The sequence below is a fragment of the Pan troglodytes genome, chromosome 4 (assembly GCF_028858775.2).
Source record: "Pan troglodytes isolate AG18354 chromosome 4, NHGRI_mPanTro3-v2.0_pri, whole genome shotgun sequence".
Classification (NCBI taxonomy): Eukaryota; Metazoa; Chordata; class Mammalia; order Primates; family Hominidae; genus Pan; species Pan troglodytes.
Window position 1 is genome coordinate 90,997,853 of NC_072402.2, and position 16,993 is coordinate 91,014,845.

Genomic DNA, 16,993 nt, shown 5'->3' on the forward strand with positions numbered 1-16,993 from the left:
ATTATGTTGCTCCTCACTGGGTCATAGGCAGAACTGGGACTTAGACAAATTAACAAAATGTATGCACAATCTAAGAGTGATACCAAACTAATATTCCTCAAATTGACTTCTGGTTAATTCCACTATCTACTCAGTGGCCAATGTAAAGATATTAGAACCATAAAGGAAATTGGATATGACAAAGACTATATATCTGTATGAAAAATAAAGAGGCTAAACACTATCAAGTGGTAATTAAAGATTCTATAAGAAGAGTAGGTAATCATAGGTTTTTATTTTGTTTGAATGCACAGCTTAAAAGTAAATTTTATTCATATTCTAATGCCTAAGACTGTCTTCCTTGATCACACTAGCCAGCTGAACAGGGAATATCATCATCGTGAATAAATGAGAAATGAATAGCCCACACTTGCCCTGCCAAGAAGAATGAAATTGCTTAAGTATACCTTATTGCAAATTGAACTAGCATATGTTTTGGCTCTGACCCTTTTATAAAAACTCTCAGGTGAAATGAAATGGCACGATGATTGAACAACTTCCAATTAATTAAAAAGCAGTCATTAATCAGTGTTGCTATAGTTGGAGGTCCAAATAATTTTATTAGACTTCTAATAATTCTTTTATGCATTACTGCTTTGCTGTTTTTATTATATTAACCTTGAGTATTTTCAGTGAGACAGAGACTCCAAACTTTACTTCATTCAAATTATCAGAAAGTTTCAACAGGCAAATGTTTCTAGGATTTTTGTGTTACTTTAACAAATGTCATTAATTAAAGATAACTAGCCAGACAGGATGGCTTGCAACTGTAGTCCCAGCTACTCAAGAGGCTGAGGCGGGAGGATCACTTGAGGCCAGGAGTTCAAGACCAGTCTGAGCAACATACTGAGACCCCTCTCAAAACAGAAAAACAAAATTAACAAAAGGAAAAAAAAAGTGAATAAATAAATAAATATAACTAAACATAACTTCACTAAATCCTTAGAATATATTTTATATTATTATAAAATAAAAAGGTGATACCAGAGACAATGCTTTTCTTGGTCCTATTAGTTATCAAGATGACAGTGAATTGGTCCCATTTATTGTGGAATAAGTTAAAAAAAAACAGTGAATTCCCTTACTAAATGCTATATTGAAAAAAGTTTACATATAATTGTATCATTATGAGTTGTGATAAAGTTGTTAGATAATTAATTTTTAAGGTTATCTTCTATATAGAGCTATTTTATGTTGTAACTTTTTAAAATTTCACATGAAGTAATATTATCCTTATATGTACAGAAAATCAAATTTCAAGATTCGTACCTATAATTCAGATTCAACATAAATTCATGCATTTTTTGATATCACCTGTATAGAGTACTATCTATGAGCAAAACATTATTTGTTGCGGGTTAGGAGAAAACTGATTAGGAATGATATCTATTCTTAAGGGCATTACAATTTAGTAGTAGTTATAAGTTGACCAGATTTGTAAATTTTGGTAAGTAATAACTATGCAAATTATGCTGAATTCCAGGGAAATTAGATTTAAGTGAACTGTCATATAAACTTCAGAGGGTGGTTGCAAAAGTTTAGGACTGACCACAATATGGTCATGAAGAATTTAAACAAAAAAAAAAATATAGAGATTTTTCCGGCAGAATCATCTGAAGTTTTTTTTTTGGCTTATATGCCAAATTGTCAGCTATGGAATGATATTATCACAAAATATGAGAAGTGAGTACCTAATTTTTCTAGAATAACATTAACAATATAATAAAGTAATAAACTATATTAATAGCTTTCTATGCATTAACTCATCTGATCCTTTCAATGAACCTGCAGAGTGAATGTTCTTGTTCACATTGTGGGCATGAGGAATGGACTTTCAGAGATATTTTGTCTGTAGCTCAGTGTCACACAGCTAATGATGACCAGGCTCGGACCAACACCCTGGAGTCTCTCATTCCAGAACACATTCTGAGGATGAGACTGACAACAATTTCACAGGGAACATATTCACCATGTTTCATTTATTTATTTTAAATACTTTAGGGGGTGTGATTGGGAGATGTTGCTCAAGTAATGAAAACATTTGAGTTAGATAGGAGGAATTAATTCAAGAGATCTATTGTACAACATGGTGACTATAGTTAATATATTGTATTCCTGAAAAATTCTGACAGAGTGGATATAAAATGTTTCTACAAAAATTATAACTATGTGAGGTAGTGCATATGTTAATTAGCTAGATTTACTCATTCTACAATGTATATATACTTCAAAACAGTGTATTGTACATGGTAAATACATACAGTTGTATCTGTCAGTTAAAATGTTAACTTAAAAATGTTAGTGGTAGGCTGGGCATGGTGGCTCATGCCTGCAATCCCAGCACTTTGGGAGGCCAAGGCAAGAGGATCACTTGAGGTCAGGAGTTCAAGACCAGCCTGGCCAACGTGGTGAAATCTTGTCTCTACTAAAAACACAAAAATTAGCTGAATATTGTGGCGGGCGCCTATAATCCCAGCTACTCGGGAGGCGGAGGTTGCAGTGAGCCGAGGTCATGCCACTGCACTCCAGCCTGGGTGACAGAGTGAGACTCTGTCTCAAAAAAAAAAAAAAAAATGTTAGTGGTAACAATTATCAAAGTAATTTCCATTGCATAGATAAATAATAACATAGTAACAAAGACTAAATATTTTTATTTGCAATGTACATATAGTTGAAGTGAAATACGTATTTATTATCTATCTATATTTAAGCTTATTAGAGGGCTTACATATCAAAATTCAATAGAAATTTGTATTTTAGAAAGAAAAAACAGAGACTCAAAATAGAATAGAAAAATATGTGTGTAATATTATGTACATAACAGTGGTATAGTTAGGTAGATTTCTATCTCTGCCCAATAAATGTGAATTACCAGGATCTCAAGCTACAGTAAGAGTTCCTAATAACTTAATTGTGAAGGATCTTTTTTGATAATTTCCCTTGTACATTAAAAGAGTTTGTCTACCTGACATCATACTCTTATTTAAGCAATATTTATTAAATAACTTTATGTTTAATTAATCAGAGTCACAATTTGATCAACATAATAGCACACTTAGTTGTTATAATTACAAAATGATGTGTCCATTAACCTTATAATGAAATGATATGTAATATCTAATATGCCAGACTTTTTGAAATATTGAAAAAATACAGCCTCATTATCAATAATTTCTCAATACCTCAGTTGGGAACTGATGAACAAAAACATACTTGGTAGTTATGATATGCAAACTATGTGTTTTTCACCTTGTGCTCAATGGTGCCATCACAGGTCCTGTCTTGGGGTGATTGAGTGATGAGAATTAGTTAAGACACACAAGACATATGAACCAATGTAGACCTTCAAAATCAGGGCAGGGTGTGGGAAGGAATAAGACTTTCTGGCAAATATGTTCAATGATGCAGGCAGCATATGGCACTCTCAATATGGTGCCCTTGAATAAGGCAATCTTAATTATAAATGGGGTGGAGGATGGCACATAAATAGAAGATGAAGTCACAAATATCCTAAAAATAGGTGGAGCATAATACTGGTAATCGGAAGTGGATCATATTTAGATTTTAAGGGTAGAAAGACAGCAACATTTCTTTGAAAGATGTTCTCAGGTACTACACTGCTATTCATGAACAGGTCTTCAATTCTTGGGGAGGAAGAGTGCAAGAACTTAGAAGAAAAACTTACTCTTTATGTATGAGGTATTAGTTACTTATGCTATGTTACAAATTTGGTAGTTTAAACAACATGTATTATTTTACAGTTAGGAGAGTTAGGAATCCATTTATGGTGAATCTTTGTTCTCTAAGGTTTCTCTTGTAAGACTGCAATTAAGTTGACTCAGTGGTTGATAGCAAGATTCAGTGTGCTGTAGGCTGTTCCACACTGCTGTTTGATCCGAAGCTGCCCTCAGTTTCCAGCCACAGGAGCATCTCCATAGAGCAGTTTGTAACATGGCAGCTGGCATGATCAAAATGAGCAAGAGAAAGAGAAAGTGCCAGCAAGATGAAAGTCAGCTTTTTATAACTTAATGTCAGAAATGACATCTCCTCTTTTCCCACATTCTCTTTATTGGAAGCAAGCCACTAGCTTCAGGCCATACTTAAAGGAAAAGAGTTACACGAGGGTGTGAATATCAGGAGGTGGGGATCGTTGGGAGCCATTATAGAAGCTTGCCTACCATATGGGCTCTTGGCAATCAGACAAGTCAATTGAAAAAAGAAAAAAAATTAGAAACCATATTTGTTGGGCTCTAGGCACTGAAAATGTCAAGAGAAATGCAACAATCTGGCTAAATACATTAAATATAAAATCAAAATTCAGAGTGCTCCCAGAAAGAATATAATAAGTAATTATTTTTTTTACAAAAATTACTTTGAAGACCTAAACATAGGATGTCACATAGGAAGCTCCATATGAGTTGAGGATTTAAAAGATTAAAAAAAAGAAAATCATCATGGAAGGAAGGAGGCCATTCTAGGTTGAAGAAACATTTTAAGCAAAGGCATAGCTATGAAAAGTCATGTTGAGGTCAGATATTGCAAGCAGTGTGGTATAGTTGCTGTCAAGGAGTAGACATTCAGAAAGGAGGCTGAGGCTTCATTCAACAGAGCCTTAAAAGACTTGTGAGAATCTGCAGTTTTTCAGGTGCGACTATGAATCTGCCCTCCTTCTCATTCTATCTCTTCTACCTGTGTGCCCCCAGCTTACTATGGATCCAAAGAAGCATTTCACTTCTCCAACTTTTCCTATCTGTTCCTAGGCCTGCATTTCTGTGAGCCAGCACTGATTGGCTTACAGTGTATTCACCTGGGTGACTATATAGTTAACTTTATGAGAAACAAAGTGACAAAGAGGTGTGGATTCTTTGTGGTGTTTGGGCAGAAATATTCTCCTTAATTTGGCCACACTTGTTTTCAAAAAAGGTATTAATAGTTCTATTCGCTTTGAGAATAGGCATCCTTGGTTTGGCCTTTATCTTCTCTACTGGCCTTCCTCAATGTGAATCACAGCCACCTGCATCAGAGACACCTGGAACATTTCCTAAAGGGAAGATTCTTCTACCTCTTTCAAGTCATGGTGAATCAGAATTTCTGGGAGTACTGCCAAGAAATCTCCATTTCAAACAAGCTCCCTGAGTAACTCCAAGGAACACTGATTTGGGACCCCCTGTGTCATTCTCAAATTTCAGTAAACAAAAGAGTGGAATCAGTTACCATGAATATATGTACTTACTCAAAGACTGTAGTTGACTTTTCAGGACTAAACATAACCATTGGTTTCAATTCCAAATTGATGTCAATACTTTCTTCTTTCAATTGCCCAAATTATTGCTTTCCTCTTATTTTTCGTAAATGCCTTGTTTTACATGAGTGTAGGTAGTTTATTTACTGTGTTCTAATTTCCTTTCTTTTTCCCAAGTAACTATATAAAACTATTTTGTATTCTCAAAGAAAGATAAGTGTGGCTTATACTAGAATTGCCAATATTTTATTAGTACTTGTATATTAGGGTTCTTTAAAGGGACAGAACTAATAAGATAGATGAATGTATAAAAAGGAGTTTATTAGGGGAAATGACTCACATGATCACAAGATGAGGTCCCACAATAGACCATCTGCAAGGTGAGGAGCCAGGAAGCCAGTCGGAGTCCCAAAACCTCAAAAGTAGGGAAGCCAATAGTGCAACCTTCAGCCTGTGGCAGAAGGACCGAGAGTCCCTGGTAAATCACTGGTCTAAGTCCAAGAGTCCAAAACCTGAAGAACTTGGGGTCTGATGTTTGAGGGAAGGAAATATCCATCCAGCACAAGGGAATGATGAAGGCGGGAAGGCTCAGTGAGTTTATTCCTTCCACGTTCCTCTGCCTGCTTTTGTCCTAGCCACGCTGGCAGCTGATTAGATGGTGCCCACCCAGACTGAGGGTGAGTCTGCCTCTCCCATTCTACTGACTCAAATGTTAATCTGCTTTGGCAACACCCTCACGGACACACCCAGGAACAATGATTTGCATCCTTCAGTCCAATCAAGTTGACACTCAATATTAACCATCACAAGTCTACCCTTTGTCAACTTGAACCCACACACATCTCCTGAAATCATACATAATCACCAAATGAAGACGATAATAAGGTCATAATTATGCCTAACATAATACAGTTATCCTTCTTACAACCAGAAACACACTAATCATTAACTAAATGCTATTATATAAAGTTAACAACATTTAAATGCTGATATGAAGTCAATAAATCTTATGTCACATGATAAAGAAAAAAGGAAATAAAGATATTTTCTTAGTACAACTGTATACATGTACAAACATGTTCTTAACAACATGAGGGTGAATATTCCTTAGTAGATGAATTCCTTAGTAGATGAATATCTGAAGGGGAGTTTATTAAGATAATTGATTCACAGGATCACAAGGTGAAGTCCCACAACAGGCCATCTGCAAGATGAGGAGCCAGGAAGCCAGTGCAAGTCTCAACACCTCAAAAATAGGGAAGGCAATAGTTGCAGCCTTCAGTCTGTGGCTGAAGGCCCAAGAGCCCCAGGGAAATCGCTGATGTAAGTCCAAGAGTTCATAAGCTGAAGAACTTGGAGTCTGATGTTCGAGGGCAGGAAGGATCCAGCACAGGTGAAAGATGGAGGTCAGAAGATTCAGCTTGTCCAGTCCTTCCTCGTTCTTCTGCCTACTTTTGTCCTAACCCCACTGGCAGCTGATTAGATGGAGGCCCACCTGAATTGAGGGTGGGTCTGCCTCTTTCAGTTCACTGATTCAAATGTTAATCTCCTTTGGCAACACCCTCACAGACACATCCAGGAACAATATTTTGAATCCTTCAATCCAATCAAGTTGACACTCAAATTAACCATCACAACTTTGAAGAGTAGTACTTCGAAGAAAGAATCACTAATGAGGTTTTCACATCATTTCGTAAAGCACTGTAATGTATCATATACATCGGAAATAATAATCATTAACATCACCATAATCATCAGTGTAATTTAGAAATAATACCATTTTTCTCATTATTATATGCTATGTAAATGTAATGAAATCCAAATTTGTATTGTGATAGACTGTATTTTATCTTAAATTTTCAACTGCTTTTGCATACATTACTGTAATCAAACTGCTTAAGAATACTTTAAATCAATCTAATTGCTCCATCAAAATCACATGTACAACTATAATGCCAGGCTTATATTTTTCTTAATTAGTATCTGATTATCACAGGAAATTAAAACTACATGATGAACTTTTCACCTAAAGGTTGAAATTTGGATAAAAATTATATTTAGACATGTAGATAAAATTCTTTTTAATATCACATGCAAGAGAGAATTCACAATTAGAAAATGTTTTTACATGGAAATGTTATTTTGTTGACATCATATACTATATCATATTGAATCAATTACTATAGGAATAGATTCAATATGATATAGTATATGATGATACTTACAAGTTCATACTTCTTAGTATAAACTTCTTAGTATCAAAGATTCTATTTGGGCCAGGCACGGTGGCTCACACCTATAATCCCAGCACTTTGGAAGGCCAAGGTCGGTGGATCAATAGTAAGAAGGTAAAAAGATATTTTCGTTGGCAGAAATAGCATTCATCAAGCTCTAGAAATGGAAGAAAGCATAAAATATTCCGAAAAATATGCAGGATTTCAGAATAGGAAAGAGAAAAGAAACCAAGGATGAGTACAAGGTAAAACTCTCTCTGTGGTCTCTGTGCCTCTGTCTCTCACTATCCCCTTTGCCTCCCAGTAATGAAGAAAATCCAGATGACAAATATGATTTTTTTTCTCAGCATGTTCTGATATTTTGATTTTTATCCTGAAGCAAAGAGGTACACATTGAGGAGATATAATCAAAGACAGAACTTGATCTTACCGGTACTTTTGAAAATTTATGTTGGTTACAGTGTAAACCAAAAATAAAATTCTAAGCCCAACACCTCACTGAATGGACCCCTCCTCTCAACCAAGAGGATTCCAAAGTAAATCTGAAAAACTTAGCTCAGGCTATGATGATCGGAAGGGGAGTCGAACATGTCTCACAATACTCTGTTCCTTTTGGAAATCAGGCACAACTGATCAGCAATAACATTGAAACAAAGATCTTACGAATGACAAAACAGACTCTTTGTAGCAATAAGATACCAAATTTCATCCTGACTCTAGTGACATCACATGACACGACAGATAGCTAGGCCCTAAAAGGAATGAAAGTAATTTACTCCAAAATATATTTATTTGACATATTTTGAAATGGGCCTGCAATGCTATTTCTCATGGGGGAAAATTTACATTCTGTACATCGTTTTCTTTCTTTTTCAGGTCTTTTCCTGATCCTGGAGAGATGTAACTAAGAATCTAGTACCTTTTTGGGTCTGATAAGAGACATTTACCATCTATTCTCTCTGAAGCCTTCTACCTAGAGGCTTCATCTATATAATAAGAGCCTTGGTCTCCACAACCCCTAATCTTAACCCAGACACTCCTTTTTATTGATTCCAGGTCCTTAAATAATAACTTAACACTCTCAACCAATTGCCCATCAGAAAATCTTTGAATCCACCTTTATGGAATCACAGAAGTATATTGGTGAAGAAATTATCTTTATGGATTCCCCAGACTAGCTACAGATTATATTAGACATGGTATAATTTAATGTGCCATTTAAAAATAACTGAACTAAAGAGAAAAGTCAAAGAAAGCCTGTGTCAACCTATATCATTCATTTATTATATCTTACTGAGTTTGCACTAGTATAATTCAGTTTCATGGCATAAAAGGCTAAGATTCCATTCTAGAAGTTATTGTAGTTGTAATTTAGAACACAGTCACACAATTGAATTTTAACTTTTTAAAAAAAAAAACTTTCATTTTAGGTTCAAGGGTACATGTGCAGATTTGTTATGTATGTAAGTTGCATATCATGGGAGTTTGACATACAGATTATTTTGTCACTAGGTAATAGTTTTTTGATCTTCACCCTCCTCCCACTCTCTGTCCTCAAGTAGGCCCTGATGTCTATTATCCCTTCTTTGTGTTCATATGTACTCAAAGTTTAGTTCCCACTTACAATTGAGAACATGTGGCATTGGGTTGTCTGTTCTTAGGTTAGTTTGCTTAGGATAATGGCCTCCAGCTCCACCCAGGTTTCCGCAAAGGTCATGATCTTATTCTTTCTTATGGCCCCATAGTATTCCACTATGTATATGTGCCACATTTTAAAAATCCAGTCTACCGTTGATGGACATTTGGGTTTATTCTGTGTCTTTGCTATTGTGAATAGTGCTGCAATGAACATACATGTGCATGTGTCCTTATGGTACAACAATTTATATTCTATTGGCTATGCACCCAATAACGGGATTGCTGGGTCGAAGAGTAATTCTGTTGTAAGTTCTTTGAGAAATCACAATACTGAATTTTAACTTTCTTTTTTTTTTTGAGATGGACTTTTGCTCTTGTCACCCAAGCTGGAGTGCAATGGCACAATCTCAGCTCACTGTCACCTCCACCTCTCGGGTTCAAGAGATTCTCCTGCCTCCCGAGTAGTGGGGATTACAGGCGCCCACCACCATGCCCAGCTACTTTTTGTATTTCTAGTAGAGATGGGGTTTCACCATGTTGGCCAGGCTGGTCTCAAACTCCTGACCTCAGGTGATCCACTTGCCTTGGCCTCCCAAATTGCTGGGATTACACGCGTGAGCCACCATGCCTGGCCGAATTTTAACTCTTATAGTTATTCCAAAGAGATGTTATTTTTCAATAAAGAAACAAAATAACTCCAGTGTATTTTAATCTAACAAGAACCTTGTGTTCATTAGTACTTTACCATTTTCAAAACATGTTCAATTACACTTCTCATTTGGTTCTTGGAAACACATCTACGAGGTACAATTTTAAGAAGCTCTGCCTTGTCCTTTGAATGTAAAGTGGGCTTCCTCATAGCCTGGTGGCTAGATGAGTTCTGAATGTGACTCAGTGAGGATACTTGATCATCACATATGTTGGTAGATTTCAGGCATTCCATCTTCTTGCTCTCTGAGTTAGTTAATAGCTATCATAGAGCGTTGAGAAACTGTGAGAAGATCTGGATTCCTGTCTTGACTCCAGTAGAAATCATAGGAAAGATTATATCAATGTTTTTCATCTATAAATAGATGTCTATGCATCTATAGTTTTCAAACTTTGTAGATGATCAGGACACTTTGTCAAATAAAATCTTATGTGGAATCTCAATAGATTACATCAAGAAAATGGTGGTTAATGCCAACAGCTTATCTTTAGTCCTAATGAAACCACGTAGCACTACGAAGAATAGCATGAGAACTATAAGTTTATATAACGCCTAAATTCTCTTTTATATTTAAAATTCAGGTTTTCCAGGGTTTATCAAAGGTTGCAATGGTAGTTCCCAGTGAACCCATTTCTAAAAGAGATTTCTGATTACAGATTCTAATTATGTCACACCTAAAAATCTATCCTATATGACATGTTCTTCTGACAATTAAGCTGACATTTCTTTGGTCAAGAAGTGAGATCTATCCTCCTTTCCTTTGAGTATAGAAGGGTAATTAATATACTAACAAATGTAGACATTGCTAGTATATTAAGTGTACAATTGTCATTTTACATTTATCTCCTATCCCATGAACTTGATGTATTCCTTTATTATATCTGTAAGTTTATTTGCAGATTCCTTAGCATTTTCCATCTACAGGGTCATGTCATCTTTAAGCAATAATCATTTTATTTCTTTCTTTCCATCTGGATACCATTTAAAAATTTATATTTGGGTCTGATTTCAATGCATAAAATTCTCAAGGACAATGTTGAAGATATATACATATTTCAAGAGCACATATTCTTATTCTGTGCACAGTGTTAGAATAAAAAAGTCTTTTACCGTGATATTAGTTTCTCACAGACATACTTTATCAGGTTGAGGAAGCTGCCTTTTATTTATTGTTTCTTGAGAGTTTTTATCACGAATGGACTAGGGTTTTGTCAAATGCAAATTCCAAGCCTATTGAGATAGCCTTGTAACATTTTGTTCTTCCTTGTATTAATATGGAGATTGTTCTTGGATGCTAAATCAACCTCGTGTCCCCAGGATAAACACCCATTCGTCATAATATATTATCTGTATAACTTGCTGCTGGAATTAATTCGTTAATATTTTGTTAAGGAGTGTTTGTACTTATGTTTATAAGAAACAATAGTCAGTGATTTTGGCTTTTGTGATTTTTTAATTGGTTTTGGTATCAAGGCACATAGGATTCAGCGGTAAGTGCTTCTTCCTCTATTTCTGAAAGAGACTGTAAGAAAATGATATTATTTGTTCCTTAAATATTTGATAGAATTCCTCATGAAGCCACCTGGGTGTGGGCTTTACTTGGTGAGGAGATTTTTCATTACAAGTTCATTTCTTAACTGTTTTAACTATGTTAAGATTTTCTGTTTATTCTTGAGTCAGTTTTGGTAATTTGCATTTTGTTGGAATTTGTCAATTTCACCTGTTAACTATGTTCTTGCATAAAGCAATTTAAAAGATTCCTTTATCATTTTTTATTTCATTTATAATGAGAAGTAATTAATTCATTTCAGATTTAGGTAATTTATTATTTTCCTTTTTTTCTCTTAGTTTAGCTGTACTTTAAAATATTAATGAAATAGGTTCTAAATCAAATAGACTCAAAATGCTATAGGATCTGACTCCGATATTATTGAAAGATAGAGAGAGGAAGATCTAACAAAGCATTGTGAAGGTATAAGGGACAAACATAGAATTATTTATTTGTTATCTGATATGAGCCTCAAATTAGTAACTAGCTATTAAATATAGGCAATGTGGAACAGTAATAATTGGAATTTAAATGGTTTCACTATTGGGAACTTAACACTTAATTGTGTAAGACTTTGATTATTTAATGTTTACTAGGTTCATAATTAAATTTCCTTCATAAGTATTCAACAGTAACTAATTTCCATATGGTGTTATTTTCAAATAATTGTATAATAATACTCATGCTGAATCAAGGTTAAATGAATTTCATCGTTGCTGCCCCAAATATTCATTAGATGAGTCCGTAAGAAAATAGGTCATTACTTTTCAAAATAATTTAGTACAATATATCTCTATATAAATTAAAGTATGCTGTATTACTCCTATGCATTATTCATTCTTGTGAAAATTTCAATTCATATTTGAGTACAATAGTTCTCAAACTGAGATGTTGTTGCTTCTTAAATGGCCACTTAAAAATATTAGGTGACGTTCTTAATGTTTAATTATGGAAAGTTTTGAAAATACATGATAGAAGAGAGAGTAATATTATTAAACAGATAAACTTGTTACTCATTTTCAACAATGTAAACATCTTTTTTGTTATTTTCTCTCTATTTGAACACTTATTTTGTATTGCCACAATGATGCCTTGTGACATTTAATCTTCAGGAAATTTAGATATTTCTAAATTAGATATTTCTAAATATCTGTAGGATATCTAGTGATCAGGGAAGTTTCACACAACAAAACATTGTCATAGCTAAAATGCCAATAGTACTTTTGGGGAAACACTGTTAATAAAAAAAATTACAATATTAAGAATAAGTTTGGGACAATTTACTCATAACAGATATTAGAATCTATTTTGCAGGTTAGAAAATAATTTACAACTAGCAGAAGAGAATTAATTTCTGATAGATAAACCAGGCCTAAATTCATTTTAATAACTTTTTCTTATATTATAAAATAAATCTCTAGGAAAACTCCTGTTCCCTGTGGAACATATACCATTGTCACACCAACTTAATAAAACAAAACTGTAATACTGAAATAAAGTAAAAAAGACATTCTCATTTTCATGTAGCTGCAGGACTCATACATTATATACTATGTAAAATAAAAAATAGAAACTGAGTTTTACATTACCCAGATGTTGAGTAGTTTAAATTATTCACATTCATTTACTAAACTTTATAAAATGAATTAGTTGTCTTTTTGTAAGTACCTATATAATTGTCAAAGTGATTTATTTTTTCATCTAAAGCTCAATATATAATAGATTTTAAGAGCATGAGCTGTGGAATCAGAACAGCTGGAATCAAAACCTAGCCTTACCACTTTTGACTTATGACATTTGAGAAATTACATCCCTGTCTCTTCAGAGTTTCACCTACACAAAGGAGATAAAAATAATGCCTATATCATAGTTGCTGTAAAGTCTAAATTAGTTCATGTTTGTAATGTGGCTTTGAATATTTGTACATTGCAAGCATTCTAAAGTATTAGGCATTAGGCATTGCTGTTGTTTGTAATTTCCAATTTCTTTAGAAAAGTAAAGTTAGTTTAACCAACTTGTTAACTTTTATTTATATTTTATACTGTGTAAATAATGGATAGCAATAACAGAAACAGATCTTGATCACCTCCACAAAGTATAAATGGTAATGAGTAATGATATTTACCAAAATTTATCAAACACCTTGTAAAATACCATCTCATTTAATGCAACAGCACTACGAAGCAGGGCCTATGAAAACCATGTATTTCATACAAGGAAACTGAGTTGAAGAAAGATGAAACAACTTGTGAAAACCGGGCCAAACAGTTTCTATCAAATAAGATAGTGGCTTGTGACCAATATCAATTTTTAAATAATATGTACTTTCTGAATAATTCTCCAAGATTATTAATCTACCTTTTATAAGCATGCCTGGTATTATAAGAACATACCATTTATACGCAATTTATGTTATCTGTGTAGGTATTGGTACAAATAATGGATTTCACTGTCATATGTGAATATCAGAATGCTGTTAAAGCTATTGTGTCAAATGCTTGTTATGTATTTTTTAAATGAATTTTAACTAAGCAAGATATTGTATACCTTTCAAAATCAGTCGTGTGGAATGATTTTTATGCATTCTTTGAAGTACTCTAGATAGATGTCTAAAAGAATATTATAAGTCTTTGGTGGCATTGCAGAAGAATTTAACTCATAAACCAATCAATGGAGAAGGTATGATGGAATAAACATGGTCTTTGGATTTTTATAATCCTGGGTTTGGATCTAAACTCCCCATTCATTTAGCTTTCTGCCTCTGAGCAAGAGGTCTTTTCAGCAAAACAGTTTATCCATCTGCAACACTTCATAAGGTAAAATTATATATTGCACAAGTTCAAACAGGTGCATTATTTTATGCTTTATTGATTTAATTATTTTCTAGTTTTATTCCGTAAATGACAGAGATCCAGATAATAATCCATAGGTGGGACCAAAACCTGTGATGTAATTTTGGCAGAAGCATCTTGTCAAACTGACAGTCTTTCTGATACTAGGAAGTAGGAAGAAGTAAGTTATTGCATAAACGTTTATTACTTCCTTTTTTCTCACCAGCAAGTAATTTAAGGAAGTATACTAGCTTTCCATAATCCATCTCTTATTTCTACTTCCTTAAGTTTATTTTAATACTTTTCATTTATAAAGAGCCTTCTTTCCCTTTTTTTTTTTTTTGTTATAGTTCTTCTTTTCAGGAGGAATCTTCTAGGAGGAATCATTTTGAGTGAGTCATTTAAATATGTAGATTATCCAACCAGTAACGTTTTCATTATGTGGGTACAACATAGACAATTTTTTATCTGGGGAAAAATATCACTGTTGATAAGGATTGGTTCTGTGAACTAACCCTGGTATGATGGCTAAGTCATTCTTTTAGAAAGGGCTACACTTATGCTAAAATATCAATTAAATAGTTGGCCTTACTTTGGTATTGAATTCTAAAGATAAAAAGGATCCTTTATCATCTTGTAGTTGGAACCCCCAGGATTTCCTATAAGAAGGATTTTTTTTCATTCTATATAAAGGCTGATTTTTAAAAATGTAAATACTATTTATTGTAGAAGCAATAACTGACCGGATTTTGTAATCATCTTTTATCTTTATATGTTTTTAACAGGTAACCCTTTATTGACCAGCAAAGTCAATATACTGATTAATGTCTTAGATGTAAATGAATTTCCTCCAGAAATATCTGTGCCATATGAGACAGCCGTGTGTGAAAATGCCAAGCCAGGACAGGTATCTTATAAATATTGTTTCTTGAGTGTATAAAGACCCACCATATGCATGTGTTTTAAGTTATAAGTCCAGACATGAATATGCACACATATATTTGTTTTTCTGAATCAGACCTTTCATAAAAGAAACCATAAAAGATTAATTAAACTCTTGTGAATTAATGATATAGATGAATGTATGTGGAGATGATACCACACGGATGAAGTACTGATTGCTTAGTGAACGTTCTTTGTATAATTAAAGGTCTACACTTGTGGTTTCTGCTATGTTTTTCTATTCTCCTACTGTTGAATTTCTTTCCTTTTCTTTTCTTTTTTTTTTTTTTTTTTTCTTGATATGAAGTCTTGCTCTGTCACCCAGGCTGGAGTGTAATGGCACATTCTTGGCTCACTGCAACCTCTGCCTCCTGTGTTCAAGTGATTATCCTGTCTCAGCCTGCCAAGTAGCTGGGATTATAGGCATGCACCACCATGCCCAGCTAATTTTTTGTATTTTTAATAGAGATGGGGTGTCTCCATGTTAGCCAGGCTGGACTCGAACTCCTGACCTCAAGTGACACACCTGCAAATTTCTTTCTTTTTTTTATTTGTATTTATTTATTTATTTTGAGACAGAGTCTCGCTCTGTCACCCAGGCTGGAGTGCAGTGGCCTGATCTCTGCTCACTGCAACCTCCGCCTCCCGGATTCAAGCGATTTTTGTGCCTCAGCCTCCAGAGTAGCTGGGACTACAGGCGCGCGCAACCACGCCCAGCTAATTTTTTGTATTTTTGGTAGAGACGGGGTTTCACCATGTTAGCCAGGATGGTCTCAATCTCCTGACCTCGTGATCCGCCTGCCTCGGCCTCCCAAAGTGCTGGGATTACAGGCATGAGCCACCGCACCCAGCCCCCACACACAAATTTCTAAAGAACTTGTGACTGTAAACCCAGTAAGCAAGCCACTTTAGAGTGCATTTTCCCAGTATATTTCTTATTTTGCTCATGTGCTTGTATTAGTTGCACAACAAATCTTTTAATCTAACTTGAAAATGCAAAGCTTCCCTCTCTGGTGGCCTTGAGGAGAACATCTGGGTTATTTTAAATGTCTGACTTTCATTTTTCTTATGAAGTTAATATTATTCTGTGAAGATGTAGTTGTGGGAATATGTTATGAGGAAAGAAGACCACAAAGTTAATGAAACTGATTGTGAAAGGTTTTATGTTAGGTGGTGGTAGGTTGCCATTTTTTCTTATTTTTTTCCTCCTAAAGTCTTATGAATGAATTTAGGAATAATATAAAGGGAATCAGGCATGGATATATGAAAAGAGTATGTCATGAAACAAAAATATGTTTAATCTAATATTGTGGATCTGCATTCCAAATACAAAATGCATTGGTATGCTTTGGTTTGCTCTAGTTTTTGATCACCTTTAAATAGCGTAACTATTCACTTAAGTAAATTCGAAGTTTTATTTCTTACTTGAAATAAGTCTTGATATTTAAAACAGTATTTTTGTTGAAAAAAGTCGTTATTTAATCTTTAGTATCTTTTTCAATTTCCACGCTTTACATCACTTAGTAGAACCTTTGTCCCATAGTTCTAAACCTGTGATGTCTACTAGTTGTATAGCTATTAAAATAAAATTAAAATTACGTGAAACTAAAAACTATATTCTCATTCATACTAATCACATTTCAAGTGCTCAATTTGTGGTGAGCAGATATAATTTTGGTGACTGCAGACATAGAGTATTTTCATAACCATGGACATTTCTAGTGGACTGTGCTGCTCTACTCTTCCATTTGATAATGTGGGGACTCATTAATCTTCTGACATCACAACTTATTTTGTGATATTTTCTCA

General features: G+C 34.2%; 1 protein-coding gene across 5 annotated transcripts in view; it reads left to right on the plus strand.

The window, feature by feature from the left end:
* Positions 1-16,993, plus strand: part of CDH12 (cadherin 12) — a 1,102,231-nt gene that overhangs the window by 1,072,746 nt on the left and 12,492 nt on the right. For all 5 annotated transcript variants that reach the window (XM_024356657.3, XM_024356660.3, XM_024356659.3 and 2 more), the window contains one exon: positions 15,028-15,149. In XM_024356657.3, coding sequence (XP_024212425.2) covers positions 15,028-15,149 — 122 coding nt within the window. The remainder of the gene's footprint in view (positions 1-15,027; positions 15,150-16,993) is intronic.